This window comes from Pezoporus wallicus, unplaced genomic scaffold, assembly GCF_028554395.1.
Source record: "Pezoporus wallicus isolate ANWC-B61680 ecotype Strahan unplaced genomic scaffold, APGP_CSIRO_Pwel_v1 contig_4131, whole genome shotgun sequence".
Lineage (NCBI taxonomy): Eukaryota > Metazoa > Chordata > Aves > Psittaciformes > Psittacidae > Pezoporus > Pezoporus wallicus.
This window is the reverse complement of record NW_026641950.1, coordinates 493,115-512,630: the sequence shown is the minus strand read 5'-3', so window position 1 is coordinate 512,630 and position 19,516 is coordinate 493,115. Positions and strand designations below refer to the sequence as shown.

Sequence of the window (19,516 nt, the reverse complement as noted above, 5' to 3'; positions counted from 1 at the left end):
AAGATAGCATCCAGTCCCAAACCAAGAATTAGAAACCTGGGAGAAACTAAAGCAGTATTTGCCACCAAAAAAACACTAAAATATTTTATATCCGTCAGTTAAAACTAGTCATTCTATTCAGGTGATACAAACACAGACATTTCAGATTAGATGTTTTACAATCTAGCTGTCCAATACCACTTTTTGGTTCCATCCTCTTATCCCCTAGGACTGCACAGCACAGCACACTGACCAAAGGGGATCAGTAAGAAGACAACCCACAGAAGGTCAGATGAGTGAACAAGGAGAACAGACTGAAGAGGAAAAACGCAAGTAGGACAACTGACAAGAAAGCTTGAATTACACAATTTGAGGACAAGCATCCAAACTTCAACAATGTGTGTTGTGTCAGTTAGTCAAGCTGCCACCTACAGAGCTAGGTCAAACTCCAGGAACTTACAGGGCCAAACCATATGACTCAAAAATACCCCCAAAAGCATGGCATGCTTCACAGGATTAACAGGGGAAGTAATTAGCTTGTATGTTTACATTGGGCTACTACTTCATCAGATCTGGGTAACTTGACAGATCTGTTTATTAGTGTAATTTATGACAGCTATCACAATTTGGATGATGATTTTTTTCTGTAATTTAAACATATAAAGTAAGTCAGACAGACCATTGATCCCTATTTTACCATTTGGCAATACTGTCCTGTGACAAATGCGTATTTGAACCTGGCTTAGAAAAAAAATTACACATGCACTGTGGAAATTAAATCCCACTCTCTCAATATTAAGTTAGAGATTTGAGGCTTTCTATACTACCTTAACTGAGGAAAACAATTATTATTTTTTAAAGCTCCTAGTGTAATCAAAACCTTTTTTCTTTTTAACTAGTTTTTATATGTCACAAAAGTAGGAAAAACAATAGGGACAATAAGGGTTTTTCCAGCCTGAAATCTCAGCCACATACTCATAAGTATGCTTCAGTAACAGCAAAGCCCAGAAGACCTGCCTGCAGCAAAGGCAAAGGTAAATATCTGGCAGCTGTGCTGGTTCAAAAGGGAGATGAGGACAGGTGTGAACAGGAACAGCCCCAGTGGACGAACACATGGAAATCTCGCTCGATTTCCTGTTCTCTCCCACAGGCAGCCCCTTCCTGCCCCGCTCAGGATGATCCGAGCTTGGGAGTGGAAACTACCACCACAGCTCGGGACCTCTCTTCCTGTCCTCCAGCTCCCTAGGGAGCCGCGTCCTGCTGCCCGCACTACTCCCCTGCGCACAGCCTCTTCCCGCTTCCGTGGCCATGAGCCATCCCCCTTCCGATACAACAAACAGCAAATCTGTGCGCCAAAAAAAGTCAGTCTCCACCTCCCTCTGAAAGAGGTAATTATGCTCATGCTTAGCACTCCTCTCGTGAGCAGCAACACACTCGCCGTACCCTGCATCCCAGGCTGCTTGCTGCATGTGTGGGAAGGACGAAGAGTTTCCCCCCGCGACAGACAGGTGAGGAAGCAGATAAGGGCAGCCCTGCAAAGCGCAGCACGCTGCTTTGAGGAGATGGGAGGAGGGACAAGCTCCTGCAAAGAGCTACCATTTGACCTTCCCTGCTTCTCCCGCCGTTATCAGTGGCTACTCTCTAGGGTTTCATAGGAAGCAGTGGGAGAGGTATCAGCTGTGCTGCAGCGTGATCTTCTCAAACAGGTGGTCCTTATCTCCTCCAGGGACAGGCACAGGAGGAACAGACATCTGAGCCATGACTTTGCAATTCAGTAGGACTGCTTGCCTCTCCCTGTCCATCTACTTTTGGAAAAACCTGCCTGCTTTGTATGTGCCCAAAGCTGGCTCCATAACATTAACAGCCCACATAATAGCACTCACACAACTTAATGAAAAACCCTCACTTGTGATCCTAGGTGTACCTATATTTTGCTTTCAAACCTGACTAGTTTGGTCCACAGTAGATTTATTTTGCAAATGTTTTTTTTTTCAACCACCCCTATATTTGTATTTCTGTATTGGCAGGATTGGGCTAACACCCACTACAAGTGTAATAGCATAGTATTAAAGTGTAATGTTTGTTTCAAAATCACCTAGTATGTAGTATAACATACTAGCAGCCCATTTGGATATTTTCTTTCTTGTTAAGATGCCACAGGACATGCAATTCAAACAAGCATGAAATTAAGTAGTTTCTTCCATTCTCCCAATCTGACTGTTATCCCTCATGTGAAGGTGCATTTCAGAGAGCCAGGCTGCTCTTTTTGTCACAACTTACACCGAAGAGAGATTACACGTGAAGGATACACTTTCTGTTCTTTTGTTGTTGTTTAAGAAAAGGATTGAACTGTTACTCAAAACTGGAACTGAAATAGCAGGGTTAAATTATGAGCTATATTAAATTACAAAATGGTTAATATACTTAAATAACAGACTCTTTTATCTGTGTGTATACTCTAATACAGCATGTGTCAAAATTAACTATCAAAGGCTTGTTGTGTTCTATCCTAAAAACTGTTGCCCTTCAGTAAGTACATCTTCTATGTCTGACTTTATTTACCTGGACTTTACATGAGTGCAAAACGCTTCTATTAAAACTATTAAAAAAAACATCTATTAAAACTATTAAAAAAAAATCTGATTCAGGAATGAAAGCTGTTAGTTTTGTACAGAATACAGAAATCTAAAAACACTACTGCTTTCAGTGCTTAAAAGCAAAATACTGAGCAACAGAACCAGTAGTAGTAAATATATGCCAGACACTAACTTGATAAAAGTATTTTAGTTCCACATAATCATCCATAATCTGTGTTACCTTGCATTAATCTCACTCATCTCAGCTGCTGTAATATTTCCTTTTCAGAGTTAGGGCAGCTGAAATACTGTGGCTCAGATGATTAAATGTTTGGACTGCTAATTTATTTAAAAACTTGATTCAGGGATCTGCCAGCGGACAGGTTCCCCTGTCTGTGATGCTGCCAAAGTAAGCAAAGTTCTTTCACTGATTTAACATTCTTTGGCAGCACAGCATCCCAACACAGTCTCACAGTTCTTCAAAGAAGTTTGATACTGAAGCTGACAAGACCACAAAATGAGAACGATTTTGATTTCAGGAGAGCATTTACTAACAGAGACACAAACCCATTATGGAAAAACTAGGACTTTCTCCACACCCCCGAGTTAAGCATAAGGAATAGCGAATGCTGGTCCAAACATGTTTCTCTCACAGGTAAAACAACAGGACTTAGTACTTACTAGAATACTCATTTAACCACCCAGGGACAAAAGTCATTGCAGGGGAAAGAGAATAAAGACTCTCCTACAAATACAACTAAGAAAGCAATGATTTCTTCCTTCAAGGGAAACGATCTTCCCTTAATCTGCATGGCATGCCCCAAGATGTAGGGAGATGCACAAAAAGATACTAGGATTGAGTGGATGAGACAGACTAGCTCTGAAGGCTGATGTCCAAAGCAGCCAGAGGAACCCATGCATGGTTTTGAGCAGGCTCCTTCTAACCATTCCTCTTTGAGCTTCATCGTAAAGAGTTTGTAAAACTGCACTAACTGAGAACTCCTGCAGTAAAAGCTTTTTTACTTAGTGGCAAAAATTGTTGGGAGATGCTCAATACCATGACAATATGGCCTGGTCAGTCTCTAAATCTTTGGGTATAGGGAAATGGAACAAAAAGGTTATTTTGGTTGATACGGTGTTTGGGTTTCAAAAACACATACTCGGAGATACATAATTTCAGTTTTTCTAAGCTGTGAATTGCCATATATGTAAACCCCATTCTCAGACCAGTCTGGAACACAGCCAAAGCAGCTTCTGCAATAAGTAAACTATCATTTACTGACCAGTTACTATAACCTGTTCAGGACAACATTTGATTTTACTAGGCAGTGTTTGTAAGTTCTTCAGGAAACACTGTCTCTGCTAGTACGGAAACTTCTCTTTCTTGCTACAGGAACAAGTACTGTCCATGGCCCATTTAGCCATATAGCTGTAACAGACCTACCCAAGAGTAAGTCTTGTAAGCATATATGCAAAGCTGATTCATTAACCACAATTTTTAAACCCTATACAAATGGATTTTGCAAAGTGATTTGGATTAACCAAGTCTGGCTGTGTTTCCATCTGGAAGTTATATTTTATAATGCTAGCCACATCCTGAAAAACAGATTCAGATGTTTGGAACAGATTCAGAACAGTTGTAAGAAATTCTAGGTACAAATGAAAAAAAGAAAAAAAAAATGAGCTTTAATGTCTTTTTCCTCTCAGATTTCTTTCAAGTAAGCATTTATAATCATGGTGTTTAGGGACTTGAGGGGTAAGGAAAGAACCTATGTTATTATCTATGACGTATTTACTCATGTGTAACAGCAGTTTGTTCTTTCTCATACTGCTCTGTAGCATTTTAAGCCTATCCTGATAAAGGGACACGCTGAGTGAGAACAGGTAAGAAACAGAGTTGAAGCATCTGGTTTATCCACAATGAGTTTCTGCTAGGAAAATTGTCTTTACATAAAACAGCAAAATGAATATAATTCCTGCAGTAAGGATATGTCAGTATTCATATAAAAATGCCTTTTGAACAGCAGAGCTTACAGCTCATGGGTTGTGTCGGTGTAAAATAGTGTCTGTAAGGGTTGTACAGCGTGTAACAATATGAAGTACCTTACTAGAGAGAAAAATATCATCAAACCTGTCTACTCTAAGCCTTCATCTCTGGATTTGGTCAAACATACATTAATGTTGAAGCAATTTAATGTTTTAGTACACAAACCACACACAAGGACAGATAAGCATTAGCAGAGAGTCAGTTTAGAAATCTAACACATCCAGAAAATTTTATGCCTTGAGAGAAAAATTAACCTTCTGCCTTTCCAGCTTGTTTAAAACAACTGTGAAGCCATAAACAGGAAAGCCAAACAAGAGGAATGTGCCCAAGCGCTTCAAAAACATGATGTTGTAGATGGTAGAAGGCAAACGACAAAACAAGATTTCCTCTCCACCCACACCATTTAGCACAGATGCTCTAGAAATCCCACAAACACACAGTTTTTTTTTCTGATCACATACAGAAGTTTCCTGACTTACCTTGTCTTTTTGCTGGTCTTGGGTTTTGGCGTGGTATTTTTTGCTTTCTTTTCCTTTGGCTCTTTTGGGGTCTTAGGGACTTTGGGGGTCTTGGGTTCCTTCTTTTCCTTGGGTTCTTTAGGATCCTTCGGTTCTTTTTTTGTCTTGGGCTTTTTCTTTTTCTTCTTCTCTTCTTGGGAGCAATCCACTGAGTTTCTGCTTAGATTCTGGCTGTCCAGTCCCCCAGGGAAGTCTTCCTTACCAAAACCTTTACTTGGACCTTCTGCAGCAATGTGATTGTTTTTCTTTTTCTTTTTCTTTTGCTGTGGCTGTGGCTCAATTGCTGGCAGATAATCATCGCTTTTCACAAGCTGGGTATTCGGTCCACTAACCTGAGTCATATCCGGCACTGGTTTCTCTAAAAAGGGTTCCGACGGAGAATGCTGGGAGAGACAAACAGAAAAAGAATTGGAGATTTGCAACTTTTATTTCTACAACTTTACTCTTTTGGAGCAAGGGGTTACAGACGGAGAAAATACTAAGCAGAAGTTTAACCCAGTAGCATGTTTGACACATTGTACAGTAAAATAGTAAACCCCAAAGCTATCTGCAGTTAAAACATGCAAAATGACCAGAAATTCTTGATATAGCAAGAGTAAAATCATTATAAAGCTTGTGTGTAAAGTGGAACCATAGGAAATATTTAGAGTCTTCAACATTCAGATGCAAAAGGAAAGCAACTGTTATTTCAAATATCTCAAAACAGTTGTTAGTAGAATGAATAACTTGGTACAAATTATTCAGTTGCACTGGAAGTTTGTTTCTAGACATGCAAAGGAAAATACAGTATATTCACAGGCTGCATTCATAAAAAATTAATCAAGGCAATCTATATTGGTACAGCTGTGACAGGAGGTATTTTGAATCAGCACGTGAAGGATTAAGCCACTTTAAAATGAAATATAATGCAACATTTTATGTCAAAGATCCACAGCTCCCTACTTGTGATTGAAACAGATTTGTTCCTGCTACAGATTGGACAGAGAATTACCTTAAGTGTTTGTGAACCTGAAAAAACAGTCTGTTTTGAAGTTTCTACAGTGTATCAGGATTATACCAGACTTACAAAGTACATGAAAACCTAGGTACAATTACACAAATGTCAAGTGGCTGGTCTAAACATATTGGTTATATTTGCAACTTTTTTCTTCTTAATGGTTCTATTCTGCACAAAGATCCATGAATCTGCAATGAAAAAAGGTCCAAGCTCTACCGTGACTCTGAAGAATATTGAAGCTCTAACCTGCTTCTCCTCTCTGCCTGCCTGCAGCTATAAATGCAACATGACAGTGCTTTTCAAGAAGAAAAGTAATAGCATGACACTACTGCTGCTTTTCTTACAACCACATATATGGTCAAACCATCTCCCACCCTCTCTGTTTCTTCTCCCCTAAAAAATTAAGCTGGGATGATTCTAGGTAGAAGAGTTCTGCATTAGTCATGGTCATGAAGTCTACCTGTTCAACTGGAGAGAAAAAATTTAGAATCAGAATTAGATTTAGAGCAAACCAGAATTTTACTTCTAGGAATAGCATTACACACACTTAGGCACTGCTATTCACATTTCCTTTTCTCTGCTTTTTACTCAAACTGCACTTACTTTGGAGTGGCAGGCATGCAAACGAGTGATTACAAACAGAACCCTTGAGCGTAAGGGGAACTGATGGGCATACAGAGACGTATGCTTTGGCCACCTAGATCTAAAAAAGCAGTGCACTTAAGATTTAGGAAATAAAATTCTTAATATCATTACATGAGAAAGTGAATGCATGTGTATTTTTCTAAATCTATTAATACTGTTTTCTGATCATAAACAAACTGAACCAGTGCAGTCCTATTTTCTGCATTTCTTCACAGTAGCAAAATCCCCACTCTGCCTGAATAAACTCACGTACTCAGAAGCTACACAAACAACAGAAGAAGCAAGGTTTTAAAGAAAAAGACAACTCTTCATTGCTCTTTGGGAGAAGCTTGAATGGTACAAGCTAGAAGTTACGGTTCTTCATGGAAGAGACTCCAGGACAGGTCTACAGAACTTCCAGGGTGACTTCTGCATGTTTCTGCCCTCCACCTGTTTATTAAGGTATTTTTTGGTGTTACGGGTCTTAGCTGTAGTGGAAATTCAGCTCTAATGCAAACCTGGTGCACCTGTTGCGCTAGCACCATATCAATCAGCTCCAATTTAAGGCAATCTCATGTTAAGCATCCTGAAGTATGAACCTACACCTCTGCTAGAAATCTCTAGTCACCATAACATGTCTTCACTCTGGGAAGTTCACAAAAACTGTGGATATCTGTATAGAAAATACCGATCCCAGGAAGTCAGTGGCACCAGTGAATTCTGCAGTCCAACTATGCATTACATAGAAGTATTTTAAAATCTTCTCCTTGGTTTTAAATTCTGGTTGTCTCCTCAGATTTTTTCTGTGACACAGAACAAAGCTGTCTTCTCCATACCTTGTACAATTACATACTTGTACTAACACTTAATTTTAGGTAGGAGAAGACAGGAAATGTTACACAGGTCACCTGGAAGTACTTCTTATCCACAGATTTTCAGAGCAGTACTTTTAACCTACATTTCAGATAGTCAGTATATTTCTGTATTATCTGCTATTTCACATCTCATGCATCCCTCATTTTTCAGAGACCGAGTGAAAGTTTCATCAATGCCTTCACTGCGCTGTCCACCTCAATGCTCTCTTTAAATGCTCTTCACTCGCTGTGCACACCATAAGAAAACTAAGTTTTTCTTTTTATGATTTGTAAAATTTGTACTGAACAAGTACCTTGTGTTTGGCACTACAGTATTTGTTTGCCCTATTAAGCAAAACTTTTACAACTATCTAAAAACTTTTTAGAACAAATTAGAACTGGCAGTTTATTTTAATTCCTCTTATACATGTGAAACAGCCGAACCAACAAACACCAAAACCCACAAGAACTCCAGTAGTGCCGTATAAATCGAATTCTATAAAATTTTCAAGGTTGCACCTTCTATTAGTGATACAAACCATGACACTGAAATCACTATGAAGTTTTATACATGCTTCACTATATCTCATTACCTTTTTAATCCAATTAAAAAAAATAAAATCCTTGTTTCCTTTCTAACACTTGGGGGGAGTTTTCATCGGTTGGTTGGTTTAGAAATCTCAACTTCCAGCGCAGTCATAATGCAGACAGCTTTCCAAGTCTCCACAACAGCAATGTCAGCCCTTCATGATTTGACATTTGTAGTTTTAATGTGTGGACAGAAGCTACAGCAATCATTGTCACACTGTAGTACTCAGCCTCTGGAAGATGTCATCCTATGAAAATTCAGATTCTTACTACCTCAAAAAGCTTAGCCGAAAGAGTCCTTCTCGTGCTCTGAAACAACTCAGACTATGTATTAGACTTAAACCTTATGCACGAACTTACCTTTACCAACAGTACCAAGTTATGTGCATTACCAAGCATACAAATGAAAATACTATGTTTTTGTTTCATAGCATTCACAGTCCCTGAAACATTAAGCTACAAAAGCCAACTGTGCCTCAATTAGGCTCTGGTTATATTTCCTTTTACTTGAAAATACTTTTGCCACATGCCATTCCCATTGCAGTTTGGCACATTTTGTAATACACTTATATGTGATCTTTTAAATTGTAGCACTCTTTCGAAGAAATGGGTCTGATTAACTTTATTTTTCTAGGAAGTCTGTGCCTACACTTTTGCAATATGCTAAAACAGTTTATCCCTAACTGACAACCCCACATTGCTCCCTAGTGTGAAGCTGTGTAGGAGCAGCACAAACCTAGTGAAAAGAGGAGATCGAAAGCAGCTTGAAAGATGTGTTTTCTTACCCCAAACCAGTTGCCTGTGCTTCCTTAAGAAGGGAAAAAAGGAAGAATGGGCTTTCACTAGCAAATATTAGATTAAGCCTACCACAGGGAATTATTGCAAATAGTTCTACTTCTTTACATCGACAAAGGATTAACTCTAGCTAGAGGCTCACAATTTCTAACGGAAGATCCCATTTTCCATTTATGAAATGAAAAAAAAAGTACATTACAAATTTTGACCAAAAGAGTGAAACATTTATCTGCATACTTCACAGAAATCGCTTCTCCTGCTGCTTTTCATAATAACAAAGCTATAATTTAGTATGTTGGTACAGAATTTAATCTTCCAGGGAAAAGAAACAGTGAAGATTAAACAAAAATAGGTATTCATCCTATTTGAAATTGCAGCAGAATTATTTTTGGTATTATCTGAAATAAGGTGAAAAAGGTGCTTAAAAATATTGGTGTGTTTACTAGACCCACATCTCTTTAAATCTTTTAGAGAAAAGCTGTTTTTGTAAACATTTAACAAAGAACAGATGGCCTGTTTTAATCATGCGAAAAAACCTGGAGCTCACATTAATACTCCTACCAGTGACTACTGGGGCTCGTCACCTCCCTAACCAGGCACATGGTACAGTCTTCATTGATACCATTTCATTTTACAATGGACATTTGCTCATCAATTCCCACTGCTTGACAGTTAATCAATGCTATTAACATGCAATATCACAATGCAGGACACTCCTAAAGATTGCAGCTTATTACAGCAAACCAGGGATTCTTCTGGAACTCTGAGGAGTTAAAATAATTTGCAGCTCAACAGGTTACCCAGGAGGAAAATACGCTTTTGCATTATCAGTAAAAGCCAACAAATGAAAACATTATTTGAGAAACTATTTATGCAGTGTAAAAATCTCACCTTCCTGGAATTCAAACTTAAACTTCCAAACATGCTACCACCAAGATTTGAAAAATTAAAAGCGAGGCTGCCTGCATTTCACAGCGGCTTCCACGTTTAGAGCCAAGATCATTCCCTGCAGCCCGAAGCACAGAAAGATATCTCAAACCAGGCCTGTTACGTGAAGTGGCAAGATGGACAGCATGTAGGATTAATCCAGCCAGGGTTAGCGGCAGGGAGGGAGGTTAAGGAGGAGAATCTTTCTGTTGCTTCAACAAGGATTGAACCACAATCAACTGTACTTTAGCACTAAAAGTAGCTGAGTATTGCTTCCCTAGTAGAGAGCAACTTGAGCCAATATTGAGCTTTAAGGAGAATGAAGGAAGAGCAGCAAAGTATGCAACATGACTCGCTAACTTCATGAAATTTAAACATCAGCACCAAACAAACAAAAAAGCTCCTTTTTACCAGGATTACTTTCATTTTCCCTTTCAGACTCCGTAAGCTTTTTCATATTTTCAAAAAGATCTACTGTAACCACACTTTATTTAAATTTTCTTGACCCAAGTTGTGTAACAGTAGAGCCAGTGCTCACTCAGTTCCCACTGGCTCCAAAATACAGACCTCTCCAGGATATTTATGCACATTAGATAAATCGTTACTGAATATTCTCATTTGCAGCAACTGTGGTCCTGTTACAGTATTACCTTCACTTGGAAAAGTTAAAACTGCAACCTGCAAACAAAGTTCTTTTAAAACAGAAGACAGACTACAGCATGGTTTCTGGAACCAGCTCTACCTACTGCCACAGAGATCACAGGTTTTGAATTTGTATCCTTCCCAACAGCACAGTCCACAAGGTGTTAAAAGCCATCACAGGTAGAAATGCCTCCATGATTCTTCCTTTCAAAGGTTAATTAGAGGATTCATCATCCCTCTGGATTATTCTGAACAAGCTACTCATCTTGACTATCCTCCAGTTTGGTAAATTTCCACATCATGTCTCCATACATTGTTTTGTCCCTGCAATTCTCAACTTGTCTCATCAACACTTTCAGCATCAGGCCTGTCCCGGTGCTCCCTCTATGTGAAGCAAGCTGTGGCTTTTCTAGAATAACATAAATCTTCTCAGACATTGCCCATCTGCAAAGCTCACATACCAGTAAAAGCTCCAGAGTAAACAGGAACCAGCACCACCTCTGGAATGGCAACCAAATACGAGCACCTACATACAACAACAGTACAGCTGTACAGTATTTTTTCCTGTAGTAACTGAAGTCCAGAAACATCCTCAAAACTGCTCACACACATAATTTTTTCCGAAGTCTGTTTTACCAATCATTTCTTCTCCTTTATTGTGAATGATGATTCCTTCCCTCTTCTGTGGAACTGCTGTCTTAAAGATGGCGTATGTCTTTACTTTATGAAAATAATTACTAATCTAAAAAATACTTTGGGCAATGTGACAACTGGTATCTCAGTATTTCAGAAACTTCTCTAAAAACACTGTAGTTCAAAAATGAGAACTTGCATTTATAAAATAAGTGTTGTCAGCAATCTTCTCTGCAATAAAGGGAATGGTATCACACCAGATGAAAATGAAAGAAGTCTGTTTTGCAAACAGACCCAACAGGAATCTTGTACTTTTCTTTTGCCATACTTCTGTAAAACACAGATTAAAATGTATGGAAAACAATGTTCTATTAATTACCTGACTGGGTTTAAACCACGACACCTTCTTAGCAAGACACAACTTCACAATTAAAAAAATCAGTTTGCATGAAAAAAGTTCATATTTTAATGAAGTGCTGCTGCAATACCATTTTATTTCTTACACAAGTCTTAGTATAGAACAGAATATGCAAAGGCTATCCTAAATCTTCCTGCTCTGTGCCTGCTAATGGAGACCATCTTTAAAAATCAGGTGCAACTACTAAAAAGTTAAAGACTTTCTGATCCAAAGTTTTCAGAAAAGCTCTGAATCAAAACTGCTGTAATTTTGATGCCAGCAGCATCCTAACAGTGCAGTGGAAGTGATTAAAACCAATCTTAATGCCCTCAGCCAGTAATGCAAGAGTCTGATCATCGTTGATTCGGTGGAGCTGAAAATATCACCCGATTACTGTATGCAGAAGAGTAGAAACATGCTATACAAAATACAGAGTTCCTTAATTAAGTCTCAGCACAGCTCCAGTACCAGTATTAGAATTATCTATTTTCTGGTCAGGTGCTCTGTGGAGTAACACAGATTACAAAATATGAATGATACTAATATGGTTATCCAAAAAGAAAACATCCCATTGTATTTTACAGTAATCATATGTAGCAACACTGTGTCATGCTCCATAAAAGTGAGAGATATTACTAAGCCTGTGGAGTATTAGTCAGTGCAATAATCACCACTGGTTTGTTCACAGCTCAAAAAACAACTAACTTGTCTTGTAAGAGAGCTCTCTAGTTGCTGTCCATCGATCAGAATTGACAGTGTTGGTCAGACAACTGCCACCCCTATGATAATGAAGCATGTATACTGCAAATTAACTTTCCACTAAAAAACTGCAACAGCTACCACATGGATTGTTTGCAACTGCTGATGTAACTGTGACGGTCCATAAGACAAACATTTTATTAATGCTTTTTTTGCTACGCATTACTTTGCAATACATACTGGCTTAGACAGCAGCGTAAGATTGCTCCTAATGCTAGCAAGGCAGGTCCTAAATATTACACATCTGTAGCCAGACTCTCCAGCCTCCATCATCGCCATGTAGACTGGTCGAAGACTCACCATTCTGGCAAGTCTTAACTAGCTCTGGCTGTAGGGACACAGAGAAAGGGTGGGACACTTAGGTACTGGCTGGCAAAAGCCGTATTGCTCATGTTGACAGCTTGTCTAGCTCAAGCTTGCCTTCTCTGACCACAGAAATTAGGTTTCCTTTAGCTGTTTGCTCAGTTATCAAGCACTAGACATTCCAGAAACATGCCAACATGAGTTTTACCACAGAAGTTCTGCAGAGTTTATGCCATACAGTCTATACCACAGGTAGGAAAACGACAGGCAGAGCAGCAAGAGTCCTACTCTAAAGTGGCCCATAAGCATCCTTTTCTTAACATCTTCCTTCTGCCAAGTAGAACCTGCATTTAAAATTTGGATAGTTTCTTTGTGAAGTTACGCCCAAGCACAGCTATCAAGATAATCTAGTGCTTACTGGAGAATTCCTTGGATTACAGAATATCCAAGGTTTACCACTCTGGTCTCTTCCAACCGGTCAAAAACAAGGTGGTGGCTGCACATCTCCAGGGAAGATAAGAAAGTCACACAGTAGAGTAAGAACGTGTCAGGATGAAACAATTTCCAGAAGACCTAGTACAATACTTCAACTTGTCCAGAAAAGGGAGAATAAAGGAGGAAACACCTTCACATATTCAACCAAAGTAGTAATACTGAAACTGCTATTATTAAATACATAAGCATTATAAAGACTAACTTATCATTTTAGCATATATACAGGCTGAGCTGTTGCTCTTGGGCTTGCCTCTACATTCCCCACAACCCTTCAGTACCACCATGAAAAGTGAAACAGTTCCTCTGGTTAAAACATGAACATCTTCCCCCTCTTGGGCACATTTCACCAGCCACACTTTGAAATCAAGGTCCTGAGGGAAGGGGGCAGTGTTCAAATAAATAGAGACCTATCCTCTCTGAAGGGTAACCCATTCCTACATCACACTGCCTGCCATAACCACAGGTTATGACGCTCTGATACCAACTATGATTTCTACTTAATGCCCTGTACCCTACCCAGAAAAAGAAAACCCAACAAAACAGTCGTGACTGACTTGGTGTATTAAGCGCTTACAGCCTGCCCACAATAACTGAAGTGATACTATATCCTCTAGATTTTGTTTTTCTACAGAAGTCACTCAACCATTTTAAGAGGGACTTTTATTAGCTCACATCTACTTCTATCAATACTTTTCTCTAGAGTTATCAGAACTAAATCACAGTGACACAGAGTGAACAGCACCAGGTTTATAACTAAGGAGAAAATCAAAGACCAGCGTACATGATGCAAATGCTGCTTCTGACCGCAGACAACTGAAAAAGTTCCATGTATACTTTCGCTGCTTCAAGCAGCAGTAACAGCAAAAACATTCTATGCTGCAACAGCAGAAAGTGTTTCTATTCTGGTACTTTTTAACTCTACCCCTTCTAGCCCCCAAACAAGTTAACAAGAAAACTTATTTAACAGGCTATATATGTAAAAAATATACGTGAAAGGTAATAAGAAATATATGAATGTTACATGTTTATGTAAGAGATATATACTATTAAAGAACATAAAAATATAAGGTGTATATGTAAATTCAGAAGTGATCTATTTTTTGATTTGCAAAATCTCTAATAAAATACGCTTTATCTGAATTCAGATAAAGTACACTTTATCTTCTCATGTTTTACAACAAATAAAGTGCATTTTAACCTAAGGAAGGAAGAAAGAACAATAGAGAAAAGCAGCATGTTTGCTTTAGGGGTTTTTTTACTCGATGAAGCCAGATCATCAGGCCAGGAAATTCTTTATTCCTCCGGCCCACTCTGCAGCACCTAAGGATCAAGTGAATACAAGCTTCAGAAATACCACCCATTTGATGGACACCCTGTGAACCCTAGTCTGTTGCTTGTAAGGACAATATGAAATGCTTTTCAACAATGAATCAAAATGACCAAACTGCAATAAAGACTGTGAGGAACTACACTGGGAGTGGGTATGAGCACAGATGGGAGCAGTGTGGATATAAGTGTGTATTGCTCTAGTCTATTTGCCTGGCACCACTCTGTGTGTATGTATTTTTTTTACATCATGCCTGTGCCCAAAAGTCCTCAAACTCAGCTTTATACGCTTCATGCCCATGCCTGTGTGCCACACTTGTGTACATGCACCATCGTGTCCTTTCTTCTGGGCTTGGTTATCTTTCAGCCTCTCCCTACCAATGTCAGGAAGCCTTAGAAAGACACTAATCATAGTCAGTTCTTTCAGCCTTCTCATGGTAAGCCATGCTCCACATTACACACACACCTGCCCTGGGGCAGCCTCTTGCACCTCTTCTAAGGTCTTCAACAGGTCTAGCACACCTGTGTGGAAAGCCAGCTCGGGAAACAGGCTGGAGATCTCAGCTGCCCACCAAGCCCTCTTGTAGAAATGAATGAGGGCAGTATCTGCAGGGCTTTTCTTCATGCATACAAAAAACAATAAGATAGAGTGACCACCATCAAAATACTTTCAAATGTATTTTTAGGCAATTACACACGCTGTAATATGCATATGCTCTTTGTTCTAAAACATCAGGAAGACTTTTGGTATGACCTTAGCACTTTCCTAACCCCTTCTTTATATACCTAGGAAAACAAGAGTTCAGCATTTTTGCTTTAAAAGTCCCCCCCCCCAGCACATTCTAGACTTGCTAAACATGCATTTTTAAGAAGCCTGCACATATCAAAAAATATATCAATCACTTAATGACATTAAACATCAGATCATGAAGCTGGTGAATAGAGGATGCAATTCATAGAGAACTTGTACTAAGAACTTTATCCCTTCTATCTGCAAGCCCTCAAGAAAAAAAGGACAAGTTTTCCCCAAAGGTATATATACCATGCTCCAATAGCTCAAGAAAAGGGCCTTAGAGGTTTAAGATTTCAACAGATGCAACAAAGGACTCGAAACTCTGAATTTTTACTCCTGTCTCTACACAGGAGGTCCCACTGAAGTCCCACAATACTTCCACAATCTGTTACAATCTGTTAAGTATCTCTATTAAATAATCAAACATTCTGAATTCTTCCATGGTTTGCAGCAAGAGTTTTTCAATGTCACCAGGATATCTTGTGGATAGAGTGTACCAATTGAAGAAAAATTACCTTAAAGCACTAAAAGAAGCACTACCAGCACAGATAATTACACTTTGGTTTCAGTTTGTAGCTGACAAACTTTTAGTTTACCAGTATTTTTATGACTTGTAACAGGCCCCACTGGACAAATAATACAATACTCTTTCTTGCCTTGCCATCCCCCCCCCCCCGCAACGTGCAGTTGCACTGTATTCACAATCAAGAGATGAAAACTTTTTGATTCATTACTTGAACTGGAACTTTTTGTTTTTAAACTACAACTTGTACTCAAGGCTTTTTTGGCTACAAATTTTAAAAAGCACAGAGAAGTCACTGATCCCATGAACTTCTAGTACTGTAAAATACATACGGCACTACCAAGGGAACGAAAGCTAAACCAGTCTAAACCAACTTTGATTATTATTATGTTAATCTTTAAGTTTGCCGACTTATTCTGATTAAAAGGGCCTCCTCTCAGAATTTTCCCCAAAAGGCCATGTTTGGTCAGTGTTTTCTGATATCATTATATATATATCCACAGTAGCTCAATCAGCCTGTCTTTACTGTTTATGTCTGCTCCAAATCTCAAAAGTGTTTTCCTTGCTGTTGTTACAATCTCACAGTCCAGATGAGCACACTTAGTACTATAAGATTCACAATATTATTTAAAAGTTAAGATTTTGATATTCTAAATGCCATTTCCTTAGTCACAAAGAGGCTCCACTTCACAAGAGAAAAAGGAACTCCTAAATCCCACTACCACTTATTTCTATTAGCTGTCCCTAATAAATGGGAGTGACTTTTCTAACTCATTTTTATCCAACATTAAACTGGTTTTGTCCAGCAGAAATTCAAAAGCTTTCTTCAGACATTGACCAAGCAAGTCACACTGCAAGTGAAATAGTAAACATGCAATGTTGCCTTGGACAAAGAATTACAGTTCACCATAACGCTAAGAAAAACTACTACTATAACATCTTTTTTTTTAAATGGCAATCTAAATTATTAAGTAATTCAAATAGTTGAAAACAATAAATGTTGTTAGTGTCACTCATGAAACAGATTTTACTTCCTAGTACTAACTTTTTACAATAGTATCTCTGACATACATGGTGACTCCTCTCTAGTTACTTCCAGAATTGCTGCCTCATTTAGCACATAGAACTGGTAAGACTTCTAGATTAAATCAGGTCTGACTAAGATACTATCCTGAAGAGAAGACTCATGTTACCTTGAAAACAGTACAGAAAAGGGAAGACTGCAAAGAGATGGTCTGTAATGAAAGCAGTGAACGTCAGGCAAGATAATTTCTTGGTTTTTTTTTTTTCTACCAGCCTCAACTCACTGCAGTGTTTTTCAATTTTTTTTCCAGAAGGGATTTAGTTTGGTTTTGTCTGGTTTGGTTTTTTCCCCCCTTTTGAATTACATATTAATTTCTTCCCAATATGGACCTCCAGCAAAGGACTTGTTGAGAGGTGCACAACCACAACTGCAAGAGAGTACCTACTTAGATAACTACTGGCTTTGGCATTAGGGCAATACAGCTCTGTGCAGCACACACTAAAAAGCCCCAAATCCTGTACCTGTAACTCTGGCCTAACGCAACTCCTGCTGTTCTGGTTTCCTCGTACATACAATGGAGAATATGCATTGTAGGAGAATTTAGAAGATGAATGAATTAGTGGTTGTTGATGTTTTCCTGTATTATGATCAAAATTACCACAAAAAAAAAGCTCATTTAGCTATTTATTCTTTACCAAAATATGAAGAGAGACAGTGTCTGTAAAAGAGTCAATGTGTTTCATGAGATTCAGTGATATTCAAGATTGGGTTTACTGGATAATATACAGTAAATAAATTATCAGGCCATACCTCAAGTAACAGAGCCAAATGAAGCAGCTGTTTCTATCACAGTTGATCTTGTACAGGTAGAAGAAGGGAACAATAAAAAATGTCTACATACACGGATTACATCCTATTTCATAGGCACAAGAAACATATAGCAACAGTCCTACTTCACATCTTTCTGAACTTCCACCTTTGCAGCTTGCTATCATTCTGTAAATACAATCATATAAAATGTGTACTAAATTACATAGTTTAGTAATTTCTATAACTTACTTTGTTGTTTCTTGATACTTAAAGTTGAAAGCACAGCACTGCACCAGCTACTAAGGAGAAATAACTCCTACAGCTGATCCCAGGGCAAACTGACAAGGTACACAGAAACATAACCAAAGATGACTTGCCACCTATAGATACAAACAAGGCAGATTCTGCAGATGATAGTGAACAATTAAGAATTTTCTGGGTGTCCTCATCACATCCCTCTTTCAGAGGCACTGATGCTTAAAAGCTCTAAGGTGTCAGATTAAATATGTGAGGAGACAGCAGAGTAGAGCTAGAAGCTACTTTTTTTTTTCTCACGTACACATATATTTACAAATGTAGATGTACGTATTTGAACATTTAACTCTGTGTTCTTTAAATTTCCTCTACTGATGTCTGTCCCTCTTCCCAAACTACAGCTGTTTCCATGTCTCCTTTCCTATATATATATATATATATATATATATATATATATATATATATATATAAAAATATAAAAACCGCAAACCCAAAGCCACAGAAATAAATCATCAGCTAAATCATGCAGGTTCTTCCCTAGTTACATACTCAAGAATTAATTTTTTACATCTTGTCATGTAGAAGATACCCAGTCCTCAGATTAAACATGGTCTACAAAGATAAAATGAAATACAGTGGCAAGCTAGAATTTTTTCCCTCTAAATAGAAAAGGACAATAATCTGAGAACATAACAACTTGTGCAATGGCTTTCCTTACATTTTGGTTTAGATAAACTCCCTAAACAGTTACGGAAAAGCATTAATTCTAGAAAAGTCTCTCTGATTAATCAGCCTTTAAATACCTAATGTTGATCAAGTCATGGAGATCAGAAGGCAAAAGGTAAAATATATCCTCAGCAGTGATGCATTTTACACCAACGATACTTATTTTATGAGAGAAAAACTACTAAAGATTTAATGGTGCCAATTAAAGAAGCCAAGAGTTTGCATGGCTCAATGGCTGAGTCATAGACCTTTTCTCTCTAATAGGTTCCATTACAGCCCTGAGCTCAAGCTGTGGAAAGAGGACTGCAGATGAGTAAGAGGAATTAGTGTTTTTACATGCTATCACAAAGTAGGTGTCCTTTAAGCATTACGCTGCTGCAACTCTGGCAGCAGTAGAGCAGCTTGTGCTTATTCAGAATCCTAGTTTTAAACAGGATGTTCAGAAATTCGCAGACATCTTACAACTTCAAAATGCTGTCAAGGGAATTAAGCCCTCACAAATGTAACTAGTATTTCATACACATTTCCAAACTTGAAATACATTACCCATTATTTTTGGTATTTATTTATGTTTACATAAAACAAGGTAAGCCTGTAGCTGAAGACTAAAGTAGTTTGTACTTAAACAAAGGATGCCTATAAACAACTGGTGTGATGTACAATGAAAAGAAAATTAAAACATTGGAAGTGCCTCTCAAGATGGCTCCCAGCAAACCCAGGGCAGTACTTGCTCCATAGTATAATACTGTACAAAATGCTGATCATTAACAACCATTAGACCTCAGACAAAGGTAAAAATTATCTTGAAGGAGAAGAACTTTAGATAGATTGCTATTTATAAAAGCATTGTCAGATCCTAGTACATGAAACAGAAAGATTAAGATGGGTAAAACTGGCACAAGAGCAAGATGGGTATGAAACTGTC

At 38.3% G+C, this 19,516-nt stretch overlaps 1 protein-coding gene across 7 annotated transcripts in view; it reads right to left on the bottom strand.

Annotated features, from left to right (window-relative positions):
• The window catches only part of CHD7 (chromodomain helicase DNA binding protein 7), a 133,338-nt gene that overhangs the window by 55,106 nt on the left and 58,716 nt on the right, over nucleotides 1–19,516 (bottom strand). For all 7 annotated transcript variants that reach the window (XM_057426244.1, XM_057426242.1, XM_057426248.1 and 4 more), the window contains one exon: nucleotides 5,082–5,503. In XM_057426244.1, coding sequence (XP_057282227.1) covers nucleotides 5,082–5,503 — 422 coding nt within the window. The remainder of the gene's footprint in view (nucleotides 1–5,081; nucleotides 5,504–19,516) is intronic.